Here is a 16,962-nt window from a genome sequence, read left to right as displayed (position 1 = left end):
CCTTGCTTCCTTCAACTCCGACCATAGCACTTCTACCCTTCATCACAGCCTCCTTTAAGTAAACATTTTTTCTCTTCGGTTGTTCCTTTCATTTTCATCTTTGCCAATTTTTTTTACCCTAAAAATTTTTCGACCTCTTTTTGTTACCCGTTTAAGTAGAGTTTGCTTCCTTCACCTCCTGCTGCTAGTACTCCACCCCTTCATCGAAGCCTACTTCAGGTAAATCTTTTCTCTCTTCCATTGTTCTTTTCGTTTTTCTCTCTGCCTATTTTTGTTACCCTACAAACTTTACCTCTTTTTGTTAAAATTTTTATCTTCATACCATAATAATTCAAAAAACAAGACCGTTTTTAAAAAAAATTTAAACTCTTGATTTATATTTCTGAATTTTTAAAATTGAGCCCAACAAATGTATCATCTTGATTTACAGGGTTTTTTTCTTGATTTAATATCTTAATTGAGCCCAAATTTTCATATAATAAAAATATTTTAATTGCTTAGTTTATTCATTGTTAAAACCTTAGCTTAAAGGAAATAAATAAATAATAAATTTGATCAACCTTCATCAGTCTACAAACCTCTACACCTTCATTTTCAATATCACCCAAAAATGGCTAAAATCTCAAAATAATTTCTAAAGAAAAGCACTAACAAATTGAGACATAAGATGTTAGGGATACAAACAACTCCTAATCATTTTTCATAAACCATTAATTTCACAATTTTCAAAAGTACCTCAACAAATTTACAACTTTTCCGATATAAAAGTGATTTATAGGATAAGATAAAGAGCGAAGTTGATTGTGATTCTCGTTTAACATGTATTCATAAATTATATATTTAAAAAAATCAAAACTCAAATGAATAGACTACTACACTTTTTCTTTTCAGTAAATAGTATATAATTTTACTATTGGATTTTGGTCGCAGTCCAAAAAGGTAAAATTCGAGCATAGAACCCAAATTTCATGGTATGTTACTTACTGACCCTGGTCTTTATCTGATATCTTTTCTATATTTTCTCCAGCTTCGTCGGGAAAATCTCTTTTATATTTTCTCTCTTAAAATTCTATAAATAATTACGATATGTACCAAAAGTAATTAATATTATTAATAAAATATTAACAAGTTTCATTCCAACATAATTCTTTTTATCATTTCTTATGCACATACATATATAATTTTATTACTAATTTATTATCCCCAATTTATTATTGGTAAACATATAATAATTTATTATAATTAAATTCTATTCACAAAGATTTTTTTATAAAAATATCAAGCTTCTTTTATTAAATTAAATGGTAAATGATTATGTTAGATAAATTGTTTTAGATCAAATAATGGTTATGGTCTTTCTGCTATGTTTAAATTTAGAATTTTGTATCTATACCTCAATTTGATATAACTTGGTTCCTCTACATAATGTCATCAGATAGATGAAATAGTAGATACCCTTAATTGTTCGGTCAAAATGTTAAGTTTGATTTTTCTTAAAATATCCATCCAATTTCATGCAATATATATTGGGTTCAAAAGGTGTTTTAAGAGAAATTGACATAATAATTTTAACCGAGGATTCTAATTATTTAGACTAATTAATACTATTAGAAAAGTAGATGGCCAAATTAAGTCAAATTAAAATATAATAACTAAATCTCAAACGTGAGCATAGTAGAGAGATCGAAACTACAATTTTACCATTATATTATAATGACCAAAATGAAGCTGTGTCATTAGTTAGTCCAAATATTTAGCCTCCTTAATATTTTTTATAGATGACATGAATGTTAAAACAATTTTTAATTAGAGTAGTATTTTTTTAAAATTCAACATAAAAGTTTAATTAAAATAGCTAAGGATGTTAATTATTTAAACTAATTAAAGACCACGTTAAATTAAATATAAAATTAAATCTTAAATGTTATTATAATAGAGGGACCAAAACTGAAAATTTACTATTATAATTATAATGGCAAAAAGAATGAATAAAAGGTATTTAACGTGTGTCACAAGGAGCCTTCCTTTAATATATAGAGTTACTATATAGACATATGAGTTAATCTTATATTTTTAGCCACGATTTTGTTTTTATCAAAAGCATCAAAGTTATTTTACTTATTTTAGAGAAGCCTATTTTAGTATTTTTTAATTTTATTTTAAATTTATACTAATTATTTTTATATAATGATAAAACTTTTTCTTAAAAGATAATAATATTAAATTTCACCTCAATATTATATATTTTTATCAATTTAACCCTTTTTCTTTTTAACTAAATTTGATCCAATCTTTTAAAAAGTCAAATTTAACCTTCAATCTTTCAAAAAAAAAGAGTTATTGTTATTTTTAACAAGGATACAAACTAAAATATTAAAAATTTAAACATGACACTTGCATGGCGATCCACATGTACTTCATACTAATTTTTTGAATATATTTTTTGAATTATCTTTTGAGGTGACATATAAGACAAATAATGTCATGTCAGCATGAAATGTAGGTAGATTATCATGCGGGTTACCACACTAACATAATTAAGAAAAATATTTGACTCTTATTGAAAGATTAATGGTCAAATTTAACTAAAAAAATGAATAAGAGCCAAATTGACAAAATATATAAATATTAATGGCTAAATTTGACATTATGCGTAAATTAATCTACTATCCTAGCAAAGGAGGCATTAATATTTTAGTTGAGGTTAAAATATGTTGTTAGTCTTTATACTTCTAAAAATTTGAGATTTAATCTAAAGTTAAAATTCAATCATCTTACTTTTTAAGTTTGAAAATCCTAGTCTAATCATTATTGTTGTTGCTAATTTCCGTTAAAATTAGTCAACTTAACAAGTTTATTATCCGTCAACTATACACAACATTTTATGAGGGCAATTTAATTATTATGTCAAGTTGAAAAATTGACCAAAAATACTAACAATGTTAATGATTGGACTGAGATTTTTTAAATTAGAAAGTTGGAGGACTTAATTTTAACTTTTTAAGTACAAGGACTAAATATGAAATTTCGTAGAAGTACAGAGACTGATAGCAGATTTTAACCTTTATTTCATTTATTACTCATCTCGTTTGTTTTCTTTATTACTATCGTTACGAAACAATCAAAACCCCTCATTCCCTCTGAATTCCCTTTTTTCTCATAAAAAAGGAGAAATCGAAATGTTGAATTCGCAGTCAGATTCGAGCGTTTTCAGCGTTCGAATCGTGTCCATCGATCATTACATGGCACCGCCAATCCCTGGCTTCGATGTTTGCTACAGTAGCTTTCAAGGTACGATTTCCTTTACATTTTTTTTTTAATAGTCGACTATATCTAGAACGTTTGTTTAGCTACTGTTGTTTGTGATGAAGCTAAAATGTTTTTGAATCTTCGAGTTTATTTTAAATTCAATTGTTGAAAATTTGAAGGTGAAAAAGTTAATGAAGTTCCTGTTATTCGAATTTATGGTTCGACACCGGCTGGTCAGAAGACTTGTTTGCATATTCATAGAGTACGATTCTTACTTTCTTTTCTTTCTTGATTATTGGCTTGGATTTGTAGTTAGTTTAGAAAGTTGCTGTATTTTATGAATGGTCCAGCACTCGAGCTGTTATGTGTTTTGGATTTCGAGATTGTTAAGCAAGTGGAGCTTATTAGCTTACACCGATGTGTTTGCATAGTATTATTAACTAAGCCTCTTAAGTACGAATGGAAAGAATGACTTATACTATTTGTAAACTTGACAACTATAATTACTTTCTTGTTTACGAGGGCTTGATTGTTGCATTTCTTTCTCCTAGGCTTTGCCCTATTTATATGTTCCATTGGCAGATATGTTACCTCAGAGCACTCGTATACTCCAAGAAGGTACTGAGCATGTTTGGTACTCTTTGCCTTTGTCTATATGGATAGTATTTGAAATAAATTGCACTCCTTGTCTATTTTATAGCAGATGATGAATGCACACATGGCTTAGCTCTTGCCTTAGAAAAAGCCTTGAAGGTATGTTTGGTTAAATTCATGGATTTATTATTGTTGATTTGTGCATTTGGTCTCTTTTTCCTTGTCACTGATGCAGCAGTTATGGTGTGAATTTGTTTTGAACTGAACTTGCAGCTTAAAGGTGGTGCTGGTTCGAAACGGCAGCATGTCCATGGCTGCAGCCTTGTACGAGCAAAGAAATTTTATGGTTATCATTCATCTGAGGAGCTATTTGTGAAGATTCACCTGTATCCATATATTATATTATCTGATAGTTGTTTTTTCTTTTCCTTGTTTCTTTTGAAACAAAGAACTTTTTGCATTCATAAATTAGACTAAGATATTGAGGACCTTGACATGATCCAAGCTACTATCCACATGATGTCTCTCGTGCTGCCAATCTTCTTTTGGTAGGGACTTGTTAATGCTATTCAACATTTTTCCTCTCACTATCATTCATCGATTTTCATATTTGCTTTCATTCATTGTTTCATGCGTTGGACTTTTTCCATTCTCATTGTAACCATCTTGTTTTCATTTGCACTCTTGATTATATGCTTATGCCAGTTTTTACCTTCTGATCTCACATCAGCACTGACTTGTAGATAATCTTAGTCATAAGAAGTGGTATATTATGTTTAGCATACCTATTAATTAGAACATTCTGCATGTCAATTGATGTTTCTTTATTTCAATTATTCATTTTTTTCTTTGTTTAGATATTCTAAAAGTATAATTTCAAATTGTTCCCTGAGTTGCATGGCAATTAGAAATACATATATGACATTTGATTGTCACTTTCTGCTTATGCTATTACATTGTAGACTCAGATTCAGTTTTGATCTAGAATTTTACCTAACGAACTCATAGGTTATTGCTTATGCTTTTTCAGGCAGGTGCTGTGCTGGATAAAATCTTACAGCCTCATGAATCGCACATTCCATTTATTCTCCAGTTTCTTGTAAGTGCATATAGTTTTCTTTTGTGTGAATCTTAGTATTGCATTTAATCACTAATTACTATTGCTCTGTGTGTGTGTGTGTGTGTGTGTGTGTGTGTGTTGTGAACTTTACTTTTGTTTGTCAGACACTAATATTCCACAAATTTGAGTGACAAACAGTTCTTTGTAATAGTGGATTTGTTAAAATACCAGCAATAGGTAAATGGTTTTATACTATTGCTTCACAGATTTAGGCATGCACATGTTACAGCAGAAATATGTATTAGAATTGTTATATTGGGAGGCTGTAGGTATTTACTTTCTATTTTATTTTTTATTTGCAAATTGACTATATCTGTCTACCGTACTTCACCACATGCTTAATTGTGGGCCTGTGTTGTATTTTCTATTGTCAAATGGTTAATGTAATTTTTTTAATAGCCGGTAACTTAAATATGGTTTTCTAATTCTCGTCATTGGCTACTCAGAATGCAGCCATTGAGCGGAATGGTTGTGAAAATTTTATGGTGGCACTTCTATTCATCTTGAAAGTAATCTTATTATTTCTTTAAATGCTTCATGCAAACCATTCTCCTTGGAATATTCAATCACACTACTTCCTCAATCCTTCTCTTCTTTTTTATGGCATTTTCAATATCTCATCTCTGCTCTTCCTTTTAGGTGGATTACAACTTGTATGGGATGGGTCATCTTCATTTATCAGGGATGAAGTTTCGTAATCCCATACCTGATCTTTTCCATCCAAGAAAATTTAATTGCTATGGTCAAAAGGAGCAGAAGGTGGATGACTTGACATTGGGTTCTGGTGGTTTGCAGGTCACTTCTGTCTTTCCTTCCCCCTTGTTGTCTGATGCTTCATAAAGTCTTGAATTTCCTTTCTTGTGTAAAATCTTATTCGCTTTTATGATATGAATTGCAATTAGGCAGATTCAAGTTCTGATGTGCGCGTAAGTTCTCCAATTTGGATATCTTCCACAATTCCAAGTGAATGGATGTGGCATGTTCCAAATGAACTTGATGAATCTTCAGTCCAAGACATTTGCAATGTTAAACGTCAAAGTTTATGTGAACTTGAGGGAGATACTACTATAGATGGTCTGTATGCCTTTTCCTTGCAATGCTTGCAACATATAGTCTTCATTTCCTATCTAAAATTTTTCTCTACTTTTACTTTTCAGACATTCTTAACCACCAATTCAAAATATATACATCTCTATCACAGACCTCTACCGATGTGAAAATGGTTCAGTCACTTATTCCGATTTGGGAGGTTTGAACTCTTCCCACCTGTAAGCTGTTCTACATGTGAATATTCTGTTCCTTCGTTAAACTTTACAATTGGTCTTATAGGAGGAGTATAAAAGGACAAGGATGCATGAGAGAGTTCTACTATCTGACCCTGACAAGCCACTTCCTGAAGATGTTCTAAAAGCTCTCTCACTTGGTCTTGGATTTGACAACAAACTAAAGGAATTGTGCAGCAAAGTTGAAAATTTGCCTTGCAGTGACTTGGGATTTGAACACTCAGTCCTGCCTTCTGCTGATGATGGAAATTTGGTTGGACATACACATATCAATTCAGAGCACAATGTTCCACAAGCTTGGAGTTGTTCGAAAGAACAAAACCAGCTAGGATCTCTCCCTCAACACTGTAAGCCATGTGAAAAGGAGATGAATACTGCATTATCTGAAGACAAAGATGTATCTCCTGTACTACTGTCTGTTGGTGAAATTCATTCATCGGAAACGCTACTGCCCTCTAACTCAAAGGTAGTTCTTGTATAATTTGTGTTTGTCTTCCTGAATGCTAGTGTTTCTTTACTCTTCATTGGCTTTCATTTCTTGACCATTTATATTTGCATGCATTTATAAGTATTGGAGATGTATATTTGGGCCATTAGCTACTGAATTTCTTTTGGGTAATAGAAGCAGCCATTTGACTGCTTCATTGGCCCTCCTAATTTCTCCTTCTCTCTCCATAGAGGCATCAGGTACATGTTTTGGGTCTTTTGGTGATATAAATTTTATTTTTCGAACAGTTAAAGTTCAATGCATGATAATTTTTAGTGGTTGGTAGAATTTTATACCTTATCTGGAAAGGTGTTGCATGGTGCTTTTGAATTCATTTTTCATCTTTCCTTCGATTGAATAGCTTAATGGAACACTCCTACTAACTCTTAGATGAGGCATTTATAAATTTCTTCCCAAGTAAATTCCTTTTAGGTTTTTAAGTTACCATATAATCTGCAATGGAATACCATAGCCAGGTATTTACTATGCAAGCATCTTTTTCATACTGGGGTTAGTTCTACTAGCATTTTAATGCCAGTAAGGTTAATATTCTTTGTCTGGTTCTCATTTCTGGATTCATAGTTGTGAATTGTGGATGAATAAACTTTAGTGGATTCATAGAGCATTATGGTTAGCCTTATGAGCTATTGAAGTTATTTGAAACTGCTTACTTGGGCTTCACTTTCTTCTACTTGTCCTATCATTTACAGGCTACAGATACAGAAGCTTTGGGGCTTTTGAGGTGGCTTGCCACTTCTCATGCTGCTGAAGATATAAACTCAGATGATGAGCTTGTTCGTGAGTCTATTCTGACTCCTTTGTTACCTGCAACAACCATTGATAAGGTGCTAGAGAAAGCCAGTATAGATTATGAGAGTGAATCACAGAAGGAATGTCAGGATATTCTTGATTCAGTTGAGGATTTAATCGACTTTGAGGGTCTGAAGGATAGTACTTACAATTCTTTTGATCAAACCCAAGTCTCATCAGGCAAAACTATTCCCCAAATAGATGGGTCCAGTGATGATCTACCTTTATCACCTTCTGCAGGATCAGTTACAAATTCATCGAAAAGTGACATAAAAACTGAATATAAGAAGTCTTCACAGGATAGTGATAAAACATTAAGTATCAAACGCAAAAGGAAAAAATCTTTATGGGGCTCTTTACCTCTTTCCGTGACAGAAAAGGGGAAGGATAACTTGGATAGTGTTGGTTTCAACATTACTGAAGCATGTGCAGATGAAATTAAAGAATATTTAGGCACAAGTTTCCCAGCTGAAAATAATTTGGGGAAAACTTCAAATCCTTTAAATGTAAATATAGATGCCAACGATTGCAATAAAACAGAAGCAAGCACATTAGTTGAATGCTCTGTACGGGATTTGATGAGAAAAAAGCGAAGCCGCCACATTGGGTCTGCTGGTTGTGGATTTGTTAGGAGTGAAAGTGTTCATCTGAAGGGCGAAAAGGAAACACCTATTTTCTTTCGCCCAAAACAATTAGATTTTCATGAGTTACATGATGAGCTTGACAAGAGGGCCCCTGGTTCTCTCAACCATAGGCCATCAATTACCAATGTACAAGAAGAACTTCACGAGGCCGTTGGCTTCAAACCTACCCATTCTGATCCGACAGATTGTATTCTACCCTGGATTTCTGGCGTTTATAATCCACCACAGGCTAACACAGGCAATCCTGAACAAATGGGTAAGACGTCAACAGTGAAGCTTTACCCGGAGAAACATGACTCAGCAATTTCTATTAGCCCTTGTGAAACTTGTAACAGTAAAAAGTTTGACTTTCTAGCAGCTTCTGTAGAACCCGTAACTCCTGATGCAGACACTTTACAATCCCATAAGGAGATAGTTTCTCCTGATGAGAGAATGCAGCAAACAGGGACTAGTGGCTCTTGGTGTTTGTCAGCGTCTTCATGTAAGCATGAAGTGCTTGGAATGGATGGTTACATTCTCAAAGATTACAATGCGAGTGGAACTTCCTTATCTACTGACAAACTTGTGCTCATGGATGCAATGACTGACAAAAAAGATTTGCAGAATGAAGATTGTGGTGTTGGTCCTGGTGGACAACATGGTCCCCATACTGGCTTGGCTGTTGACAATGAGGAAAGACCTGTGGAGTTAGTTGGCATGACCTTCTGCAAGAGACCCCCAGCAGCAGATTGGAATGAAGGAACTACTGAAAATGTTTCACATACACATACTACCAGATATTGGCCTCCAGTTTTTATTGAGGGGAATTATCAAGTAGCATCAGGTGAATTTTGTGTTTCTCTAAAATCTTGTACTGTAACATTTCATTGCATTTTATCTTTGGTTAAAACCACTTCTCCTTAACATAGGCAATTATGTATCTTGTTACCATGTATCAAGAACATTCCTCCCCCTCTGTATAAAAAACAGAAAGAAAAGAAAGGGAAGTGTGTTTTGTCTGTAAAGAAATTGAAAAACAGGTTTCTTTTGTCACGTGGTTATGGTTTATTGTTAAAAATTTGTCAATATGTCACTGGCTGGGCAGCTTGTATTGGTCAGAGTAAAGTGTATAATACTCTTGGCAATTTGCTTTCATCTGTGCATTTTTTTAAAAGAATTATATCTAAGGCCCTTAGGAAAAGCTATAGTTATGATGATTGCTTGCATTTATTGTTGACCAATTTGTGTATTTTATTCTTTTCAAAAGGGAGAGCTTTGGATGAGATTCTCCCTTTTTTTTCAGGGGACAGAGAAGAGACGGAAAGTCAAAACAACTTCATTGAAAATAAGAACTCTAAATTTCAAGAAGCTGCCTTGGGCGTCCCTACTCACTATCAAAATGATGGGTCTTTCTTGTACCTGTTAACACCTGTATTTTCACCCCCTTCTGCAAATTCTGTGTATGGATGGCTGTCATGTGTTGACAAAGGTATTGGCCAGATTTGTTTATAGTGCTGCCTCTTTATTTCCTACCCTTTTTTCAATTTCTTATCCATAATTTTTTTTCTTTATTTCTAGGAGCTTCTAAACAGAGAAATGCACTATCAGCAGAGTCTCCATCTTTAACAGGTAGAGTTAATGACTTTTCTTCTGTAGAAAGAAAAATCGGATAAACCATATTAATAAGTTAGAACATTTTGCAGGCTCTTCTGAGTGTCTGATTGCCCTAGAAAACTCTTCGCCTGTTAACTATAATGAGGATTTGATTGAAACCACTTCTAAATATCACACGGGATCAATCTGGGAACAAGGGCATCCAGAGAAGAATGTGGTCCTTGGTTCAGAAGTGAAGCCTTGCTGTGATGAATCAACGTGTCTAAGTGAGGGAAAAGTTACGAAAGTTAATTCATGCAGTGATGGCTCACAAGATCTGTCTCAGATTTCAGGTCCAGATGGAAAATCCTTGCCCACTCCGCTAAGCAAAATTGGATTTCGAGATCCTGCAAGTGTCGGTGCTGGGCAGCAGCTTACGGTGTTAAGCTTGGAGGTATCAGTCATGAAAATTTTTGTTGTTGCATTATTTCTTGTTGTTGCTTGAAAATTACATATCCTTACTGAAATAAAATAACTGATTATGATTTCTTGGTTTGAAAAAGTTCTGAGGTTGATCTCTGTACGACTGCAATGCTTTCTGGCAGGTTCACACAGAATCCAGAGGAGATCTACGACCTGATCCTCGATTTGATGCCATTACTGTCATAGCTCTTGCAATTCAGAATGACAATGATTATGTGACTGAAGTTTATGTGCTTTTGTATAGTAACACTGGATTCTGTCAGAGGTGTGCTAGCTTGTGATGCACTTTGATTCGTTTATTCTGCATCCTTTGGTGTTCCATAGTTTGTTTCTGCATGTCATTCTCATCTTTTAGTTTTATTTAATTTCTACTTTCTATTGATGGCAACATCAATTTCACCAAAAACTTCTTGTGCTATTTTGTTCATGTAACAAGTGTACATCCTTTTTAACTTTTCATAATTCATCTTGATATTATTGCAGGAGTCTTGATGGAATATCTGGGTTTAAAGTGTTTGTTTTTGATGAGGAAAAGCACTTATTTGGTCAATTTATGAAGGTTTTATGTTCTCTTGATCCTGATATTTTAATGGGTTGGGATGTACAAGGTAGTTCTCTTGGTTTTCTAGCTGAAAGAGCTTCATATCTCGGCATAGGATTGCTTAATAAAATATCTAGGACACCATCTGAAACCAAGATAAAAGCTGAAGAAACTAGCATATCTGAAGAGGGTTTAGAAGATGAATTGTTGCTTAAGCCATTGGTTGCTGATAATATTGTGACTGAAGATGCAATAATAGAGGATGAATGGGGCCGAACTCATGCAAGTGGTGTCCATGTTGGTGGCAGAATTGTCCTCAATGTCTGGCGGTTAATGCGTAGTGAAGTTAAACTTAATATGTATACAGTTGAAGCTGTATCCGAATCTGTTTTGGGGCGAAAAATTCCATCAATTCCTTGTAAAGTATTGACAAAATGGTTTTCAAGTGGTCCTGCACAGGCAAGGTACAGATGTGTCGAATATGTTGTTGAAAGGGCAAAGTTGAATTTAGAGATGATGAATCAACTTGATATGGTATGATACTGAACACTTTTCTTCAATTCTATATGCAGAATGCCAGTTGGGACAAATTTTATTGTCTCCTTGGACTATTAGCATTTTCTTTGTCCAAAAATGACTTATTCTTTTGATTGCTCTCATTTGTCCTTATTGGCCTGCTGTGCATGTTGTCTACAGTGAATCTATGAAGATAAGTCAATCTCCCGGGTTTTACAGTTCATCCTGTTTTACATTGTGATCATATTGGCATTTACAGATAAATCGAACATCAGAACTTGCTCGTGTTTTTGGCATCGATTTCTTTTCTGTTCTCTCTCGAGGTTCTCAGTTTCGTGTTGAATCCATGTTTCTGAGGTTGGCACATACGCAGAATTATCTTGCTGTTTCTCCTGGAAATCAGCAGGTTATTGCTTATCATTTTTCCTTCCTCCTTTCCAGTTGCTAATGATTTTCATCCTTGCTTCATCTTGGGTGACTTTTAGACCATGATATACACTGCTTGTGCTTCTTCATCTTTCTCTTTGTAATCATCTTGTACTGTGCATTTTGCACTAGCAAAGGTTGAGATCGAATATTGATTCAGTTTTTCTCTTATACAGGTTGCTTGTCAACCTGCGATGGAGTGTTTGCCTCTTGTGATGGAACCTGAATCCGGCTTCTATGCAGATCCAGTTGTTGTGTTGGACTTTCAGTCTCTTTATCCATCGATGATAATTGCTTACAATCTTTGCTTTTGTACATGCCTTGGAAAAATTGCAAATTCTGAAGTAAATACTCTTGGGGTTAGTTCATATGCACCAGATCCAACTGTTTTGCGGGATTTAAAAGACCAACTGCTGCTTACACCAAATGGTGTTATGTATGTGCCTTCAAAGGTAATTATCATTTCTATAGTATAAATTCCTTTTATTTTCTGAAGATAAAGAGGATGCTGCATACTCAGTTATGCCCACTTTTGTTGTTCTATAGGTACGCAAAGGAGTTCTTCCTCGCTTACTGGAGGAAATATTATCAACCAGAATAATGGTGAAACAAGCAATGAAGAATTTGACTCCTTCACAGAAAGTTCTTCAGAGGGTATTTTTGTTCCTAATAATTTTGTTTCTTCATATTTTTCTTTAAAATAGAATCAGAATAATTACATTACTCATATTCTGGGAGTTCAAGCTGCCAATTATCTGATGCAGTGTCTTGCTTAGCTCAGATCATTCCTTATCCTTTTTCACCTTCTTTTCTCTCCACCAAATATTCTTGACCCTCCTAGAAGTTCAATAACTTTTTTCTGAGTTAATCCAATAGAAACAGTTCTTGATATGTATTTTATTTTGTTTGTTTGGTTATTTAACCATGTACACCATTTTATAACTTTTTCGATTTTATGTGTATATACTTGGAACTAATGTGAAACAACCTAGTTTGTTTGGATAAATTAACATTTGACGTGCTTTGTTCTTATTTTGATGCTTTATCTAGGCCCATTTATAAATATGATAGGTTGCTTTTCTTTATGTTCTTTCCAGATATTCAATGCAAGACAGCTTGCTTTGAAGCTGATAGCAAATGTAACATATGGTTATACTGCTGCTGGATTTAGTGGTCGCATGCCTTGTGCGGAGCTTGCAGACAGTATTGTTCAATGTGGTCGTGGCACACTTGAAAAAGCTATTTCCTACGTAAATGCACATGAGAAATGGATGGCTAATGTCATATATGGTGACACTGACAGGTATGTAGTCAAACCTTGTTACTGCAGTGGGTTGAAATGCAAGTCAAAAAGGTTTTGTGATGCATGTTGTTTTACAAGTGATATACAATAAATGATTTGAGTAGGTTCATAATCTTTTTAATATCTTTTATTGTGCATGGTAAATATAATACTAGATTTTTAATTCCATCATGCATTTAGGGAAGGGTTAGACTAAAGAACTTAATCTATTGCAGCATGTTTGTCCTCCTCAAGGGGCGCACTGTCGAGGAATCATTCAAAATAGGGCGCGAGATTGCAACTGCAATAACTGCAATGAACCCATATCCAGTTACACTGAAAATGGAGAAAGTCTATCACCCATGTTTTCTCCTTACTAAGAAGCGCTATGTTGGCTATAGTTATGAGAGCCCCGGCCAAGTCAAACCTATTTTTGATGCTAAAGGCATTGAGACGGTTCGCAGAGATACTTGTGGTGCTGTTGCGAAGACATTGGAACAGTCATTGAAACTCTTTTTTGAGCATCAAGATATATCAAAGGTATCTAAGTTTTATTATTTATATATTATGCTTTACTTCTAAGCTGATAATCCACATGAAAATGATTGGCCTTAATTATTTAACAAGTTGGTTTAATGAAGAACTATCAAGCTGGCAACCAGGCTTTAAGTTAAGTGCCAGTCTGGTTATTGTGGAGCCAGAGCCTCTTGATATACCTGATAAATTGTAATTTATGGAAAGTAAGCCCCCCAATTTCGAAATTACCATGAAGCTATACCCCATCACTGTGAATGCCATATGATAGTTTGCCTTAAGAGATGGAAAATTCTTTTTATCATAGATAATGAAATTTACATTTTGCTGTTTTGTGTAGGTTAGAGCATATTTGCATCGTCAATGGACAAGGATTTTGTCGGGTAGGGTTTCGCTTCAGGATTTTGTTTTTGCAAAAGAAGTTCGCTTGGGAACCTATAGTACAAAAGTAAGTTCTCTACCACCAGCTGCAATTGTGGCAGCTAAAGCAATGAGAGCAGATCCCAGAGCAGAACCACGATATGCAGAGCGAGTACCCTATGTTGTTATCCACGGGGAGCCTGGGGCTCGCCTGGTTGACATGGTGGTTGATCCATTGGAAATTTTGGCTATTAACTCCCCATACAGATTAAATGATTTGTATTACATCAACAAACAGATAATCCCAGCATTGCAGAGAGTTTTTGGGCTTGTTGGTGGTGACTTGAACCGATGGTTCTCAGAAATGCCCCGCCCTGCCAGGGAAGCTTTTGGTAAATGTGGCGTACATGCTCTAAATCCACAGCGAACAAGAATTGATTACTATTATCTTTCAAAACATTGTATACTCTGCGGTGAATTGGTTCAAGCATCAACCCATCTGTGTAGTAAATGTTCTGAAAACAAAACTGCAGTTGTAGCTGCTATAACTGGGAGGACATCGAAACTAGAGAGAGAAATGCAGCACCTTGTTGCTGTGAGTAACATGTTTCCCTTTCTAATCTCATATCATTTACCCGATTTTCTGTTTGTTTAAACTTCCCATATTGAATGTCATAATATTGATGCTTGCAATTGCATTGCTTTACCATGGTTATTGATTCTCGGGCAGATATGCCGGCACTGTGGAGGAGGGGACTGGCTTGTGGAGAGTGGGGTAAAGTGCCATTCACTAGCGTGCTCGGTTTTCTATGAGAGGCGTAAAGTTCAGAAGGAACTTCAAGGTCTGTCTGCCGTTGCCACTGATAAAGGTTTGTATCCCAAGTGTATGGTGGAGTGGTTTTAAACTCAGTTCTTCTCTCATGAACTCAATAAGGTCAGGGTTCTCTCTAACACGTTCTCAGGTTTCATATAGCTGACTCTTTTGCATTTACACACGGTAGTAAAATTGTAATTATTGTATATTTTCTGATGTAAAACTGTAAAGTAAAATTAACATTCAGTAGCACTCTGCCTGGTTGGTTTTGTTGTTTATTTCCTCATGAATTGATGTAAAAATAATAGTGATAGGGAAAAGAAAAGTTCCTCAGCCTGGAAGTTATTGCCTTAGTGTCTCTATATGTGTAGCATTGATTATTCATCTCATAAAGCTCGAGTAACATTAATCGAACCAATATTTTGCAATGAAGCTCCGAACATGTGCCACATATCCCTTGTTTCCTTTTAATTTTAATTATAAAATATATTTATTTAATATTACAAAAGACTTAAAATATATTTTTATATGAAATTTTTAAATTTTGAGAGGCACCAAAACAATATTTTACTAAGTAATGATATAGTATAATAAAAGAACTTTAAACCGCCTTGGTTTCTAAAGGTAAGTCATCTTTTATCCTTACTTTATCGTCAAAGTAACTCTACACCTTTTTCAAATAGAATTAGGAAACCTATTTTAACTCTACGCCATTCTTATATATATACATATACATATAGGAGCTACGGTATTCTTAATATTCTAATCGATATTTCATGTTAAGGAAAAAAAGTTGGAGATAAAAATAGCTAGGATGAAGGTTCTTATGGTGTGGTGCACTTGGTGAAGACTATAGTTTCTAAAAATAGCTAGGATGAAGGTACTTATGGTGTGGTGCATTTGATGATTGTCCTAATATTATGAGCGTTGAACGAGACCAAAAAAATGTTTACAATATGTTTCTTGAATATGCTTCAAGAGGTAGTTTAGTAGACTTGATGAACAAGATTGGTAGTAAAATACTAAAAATAGATGCTAATACTATACCCCGGATGATACTTGAAGGGTTTTTGTACATTCATCGAAAAGGGTTCATTCATTATGATCTAAAACCAGGTAATATCTGTTTTTTCTCTTCAGCATGATATTGGTTTAATTACCCTAAAAATTGCCAATTTCGGGTTAGTTAAACAATACAGGACAAAAGATACAAAGTTTGGGTGTAGAGGTATAAGATATTACATATCCCCTGAATCAATTGTGGGGGAAGTTACCAGTGCATGGATGTATGGTCTTTTAAGTTGCATCCTGGTTCAAATGATTACGGGAAGACTGCCATGAGCCATTCATGATAGAGAGAGTTTAAGAGAAACTGTAGAAGGGAGAATCACCAACCATCCCGAAAAGACATGTCGGTGTTGAGGAAGAATTTCTTAAGGGAATTCTTTGTTATAGATTCAAACCAAAGGTATCTTCTCCCACAATTTTACAACTCATCCCAATCTTTTACCATATTTTCAAGAGGAAAAAGTGTTTCAGCCTCGTCTTCCACCTGGTTTCATCATGTCTAACACAGTCTCATTTGAAACGAGAAATTTTTTGGAGGAATTAAGGTTAAGGAAGATGATGAGTTGCTGTCTGCAACAAAAGCAAAGCAGAGCTACAGGGTACTTGTGTACGTCTAATGCAACTTCGGTTAAAATGTGTGTACTTGATCCAAAACTTGGTTTAGTTAGTTAGTTAGTTTGTTTACTGGTTTTTATTGAACTTAAGGTTGTCTTTAATCTCAAAAGAGTTTGTCTTGCTATCATATGTTCTGCAACATTCTTCTTACCCTGTACCATGAATTATATTGCTAACAAATTTAGCCTATTAGTTATTCGTGTTACTCCCTTTCGTTTCTGTTTTTTCTTGTATTGTAGTTTTCCTTCTGGGATTAGAAAACCAATGTTTTTAAATTTGGATCGGTGTTTGAGCCAAATAGACAATTTATTCAATTAGTTCGATCGGTCTAATTGATTTAATTAAATAAATTATTAAAATTCATAAAAAATTAAAAAATAGAGAAAAACAGTTCAACCGTCGGTTTAACCAATTTCTTAGCACTATTCCAAGCGATTTATAGATTAGCCGATCTAGCCCCTCCCTTTAGAGTGGTATCCTAACCAAAACTTGATCCAACCAATTCAATCTAAACAACATTGTAAAAAACTGACAATTTATTTTAATTTTTTTCATATTTTATAT

The 16,962-nt window shown here is 34.3% G+C and overlaps 1 protein-coding gene across 5 annotated transcripts; it reads left to right on the top strand.

The window, feature by feature from the left end:
- The first annotated feature begins 3,117 nt into the window (after window positions 1–3,117).
- Window positions 3,118–15,056, top strand: LOC105792520 (DNA polymerase zeta catalytic subunit). 5 transcript variants are annotated; one of them, XM_012621132.2, is made up of 24 exons: window positions 3,118–3,291; window positions 3,429–3,511; window positions 3,801–3,867; window positions 3,953–4,002; window positions 4,117–4,229; window positions 4,349–4,391; window positions 4,874–4,942; window positions 5,603–5,758; window positions 5,866–6,037; window positions 6,121–6,212; window positions 6,293–6,712; window positions 7,444–9,010; window positions 9,434–9,655; window positions 9,745–9,795; window positions 9,870–10,213; window positions 10,365–10,507; window positions 10,726–11,317; window positions 11,559–11,705; window positions 11,902–12,177; window positions 12,272–12,379; window positions 12,823–13,028; window positions 13,244–13,547; window positions 13,882–14,496; window positions 14,632–15,056. In XM_012621132.2, the coding sequence occupies exons 1-24, from the start codon at window positions 3,180–3,182 to the stop codon at window positions 14,803–14,805; spliced, it is 6,126 nt and encodes a 2,041-aa protein (XP_012476586.2). In that variant the 5' UTR covers window positions 3,118–3,179; the 3' UTR covers window positions 14,806–15,056. The 5 variants fall into 5 exon arrangements, with proteins under 5 accessions (XP_012476586.2, XP_012476587.2, XP_012476582.2 ...); XM_012621133.2 differs by having other exon boundaries at window positions 3,950–4,002; window positions 9,470–9,655; XM_012621128.2 differs by having other exon boundaries at window positions 3,950–4,002.
- Window positions 15,057–16,962: the final 1,906 nt, after the last annotated feature.

This window comes from Gossypium raimondii, chromosome 8, assembly GCF_025698545.1.
Source record: "Gossypium raimondii isolate GPD5lz chromosome 8, ASM2569854v1, whole genome shotgun sequence".
Lineage (NCBI taxonomy): Eukaryota > Viridiplantae > Streptophyta > Magnoliopsida > Malvales > Malvaceae > Gossypium > Gossypium raimondii.
This window is presented reverse-complemented; position numbering and strand designations above follow the sequence as displayed.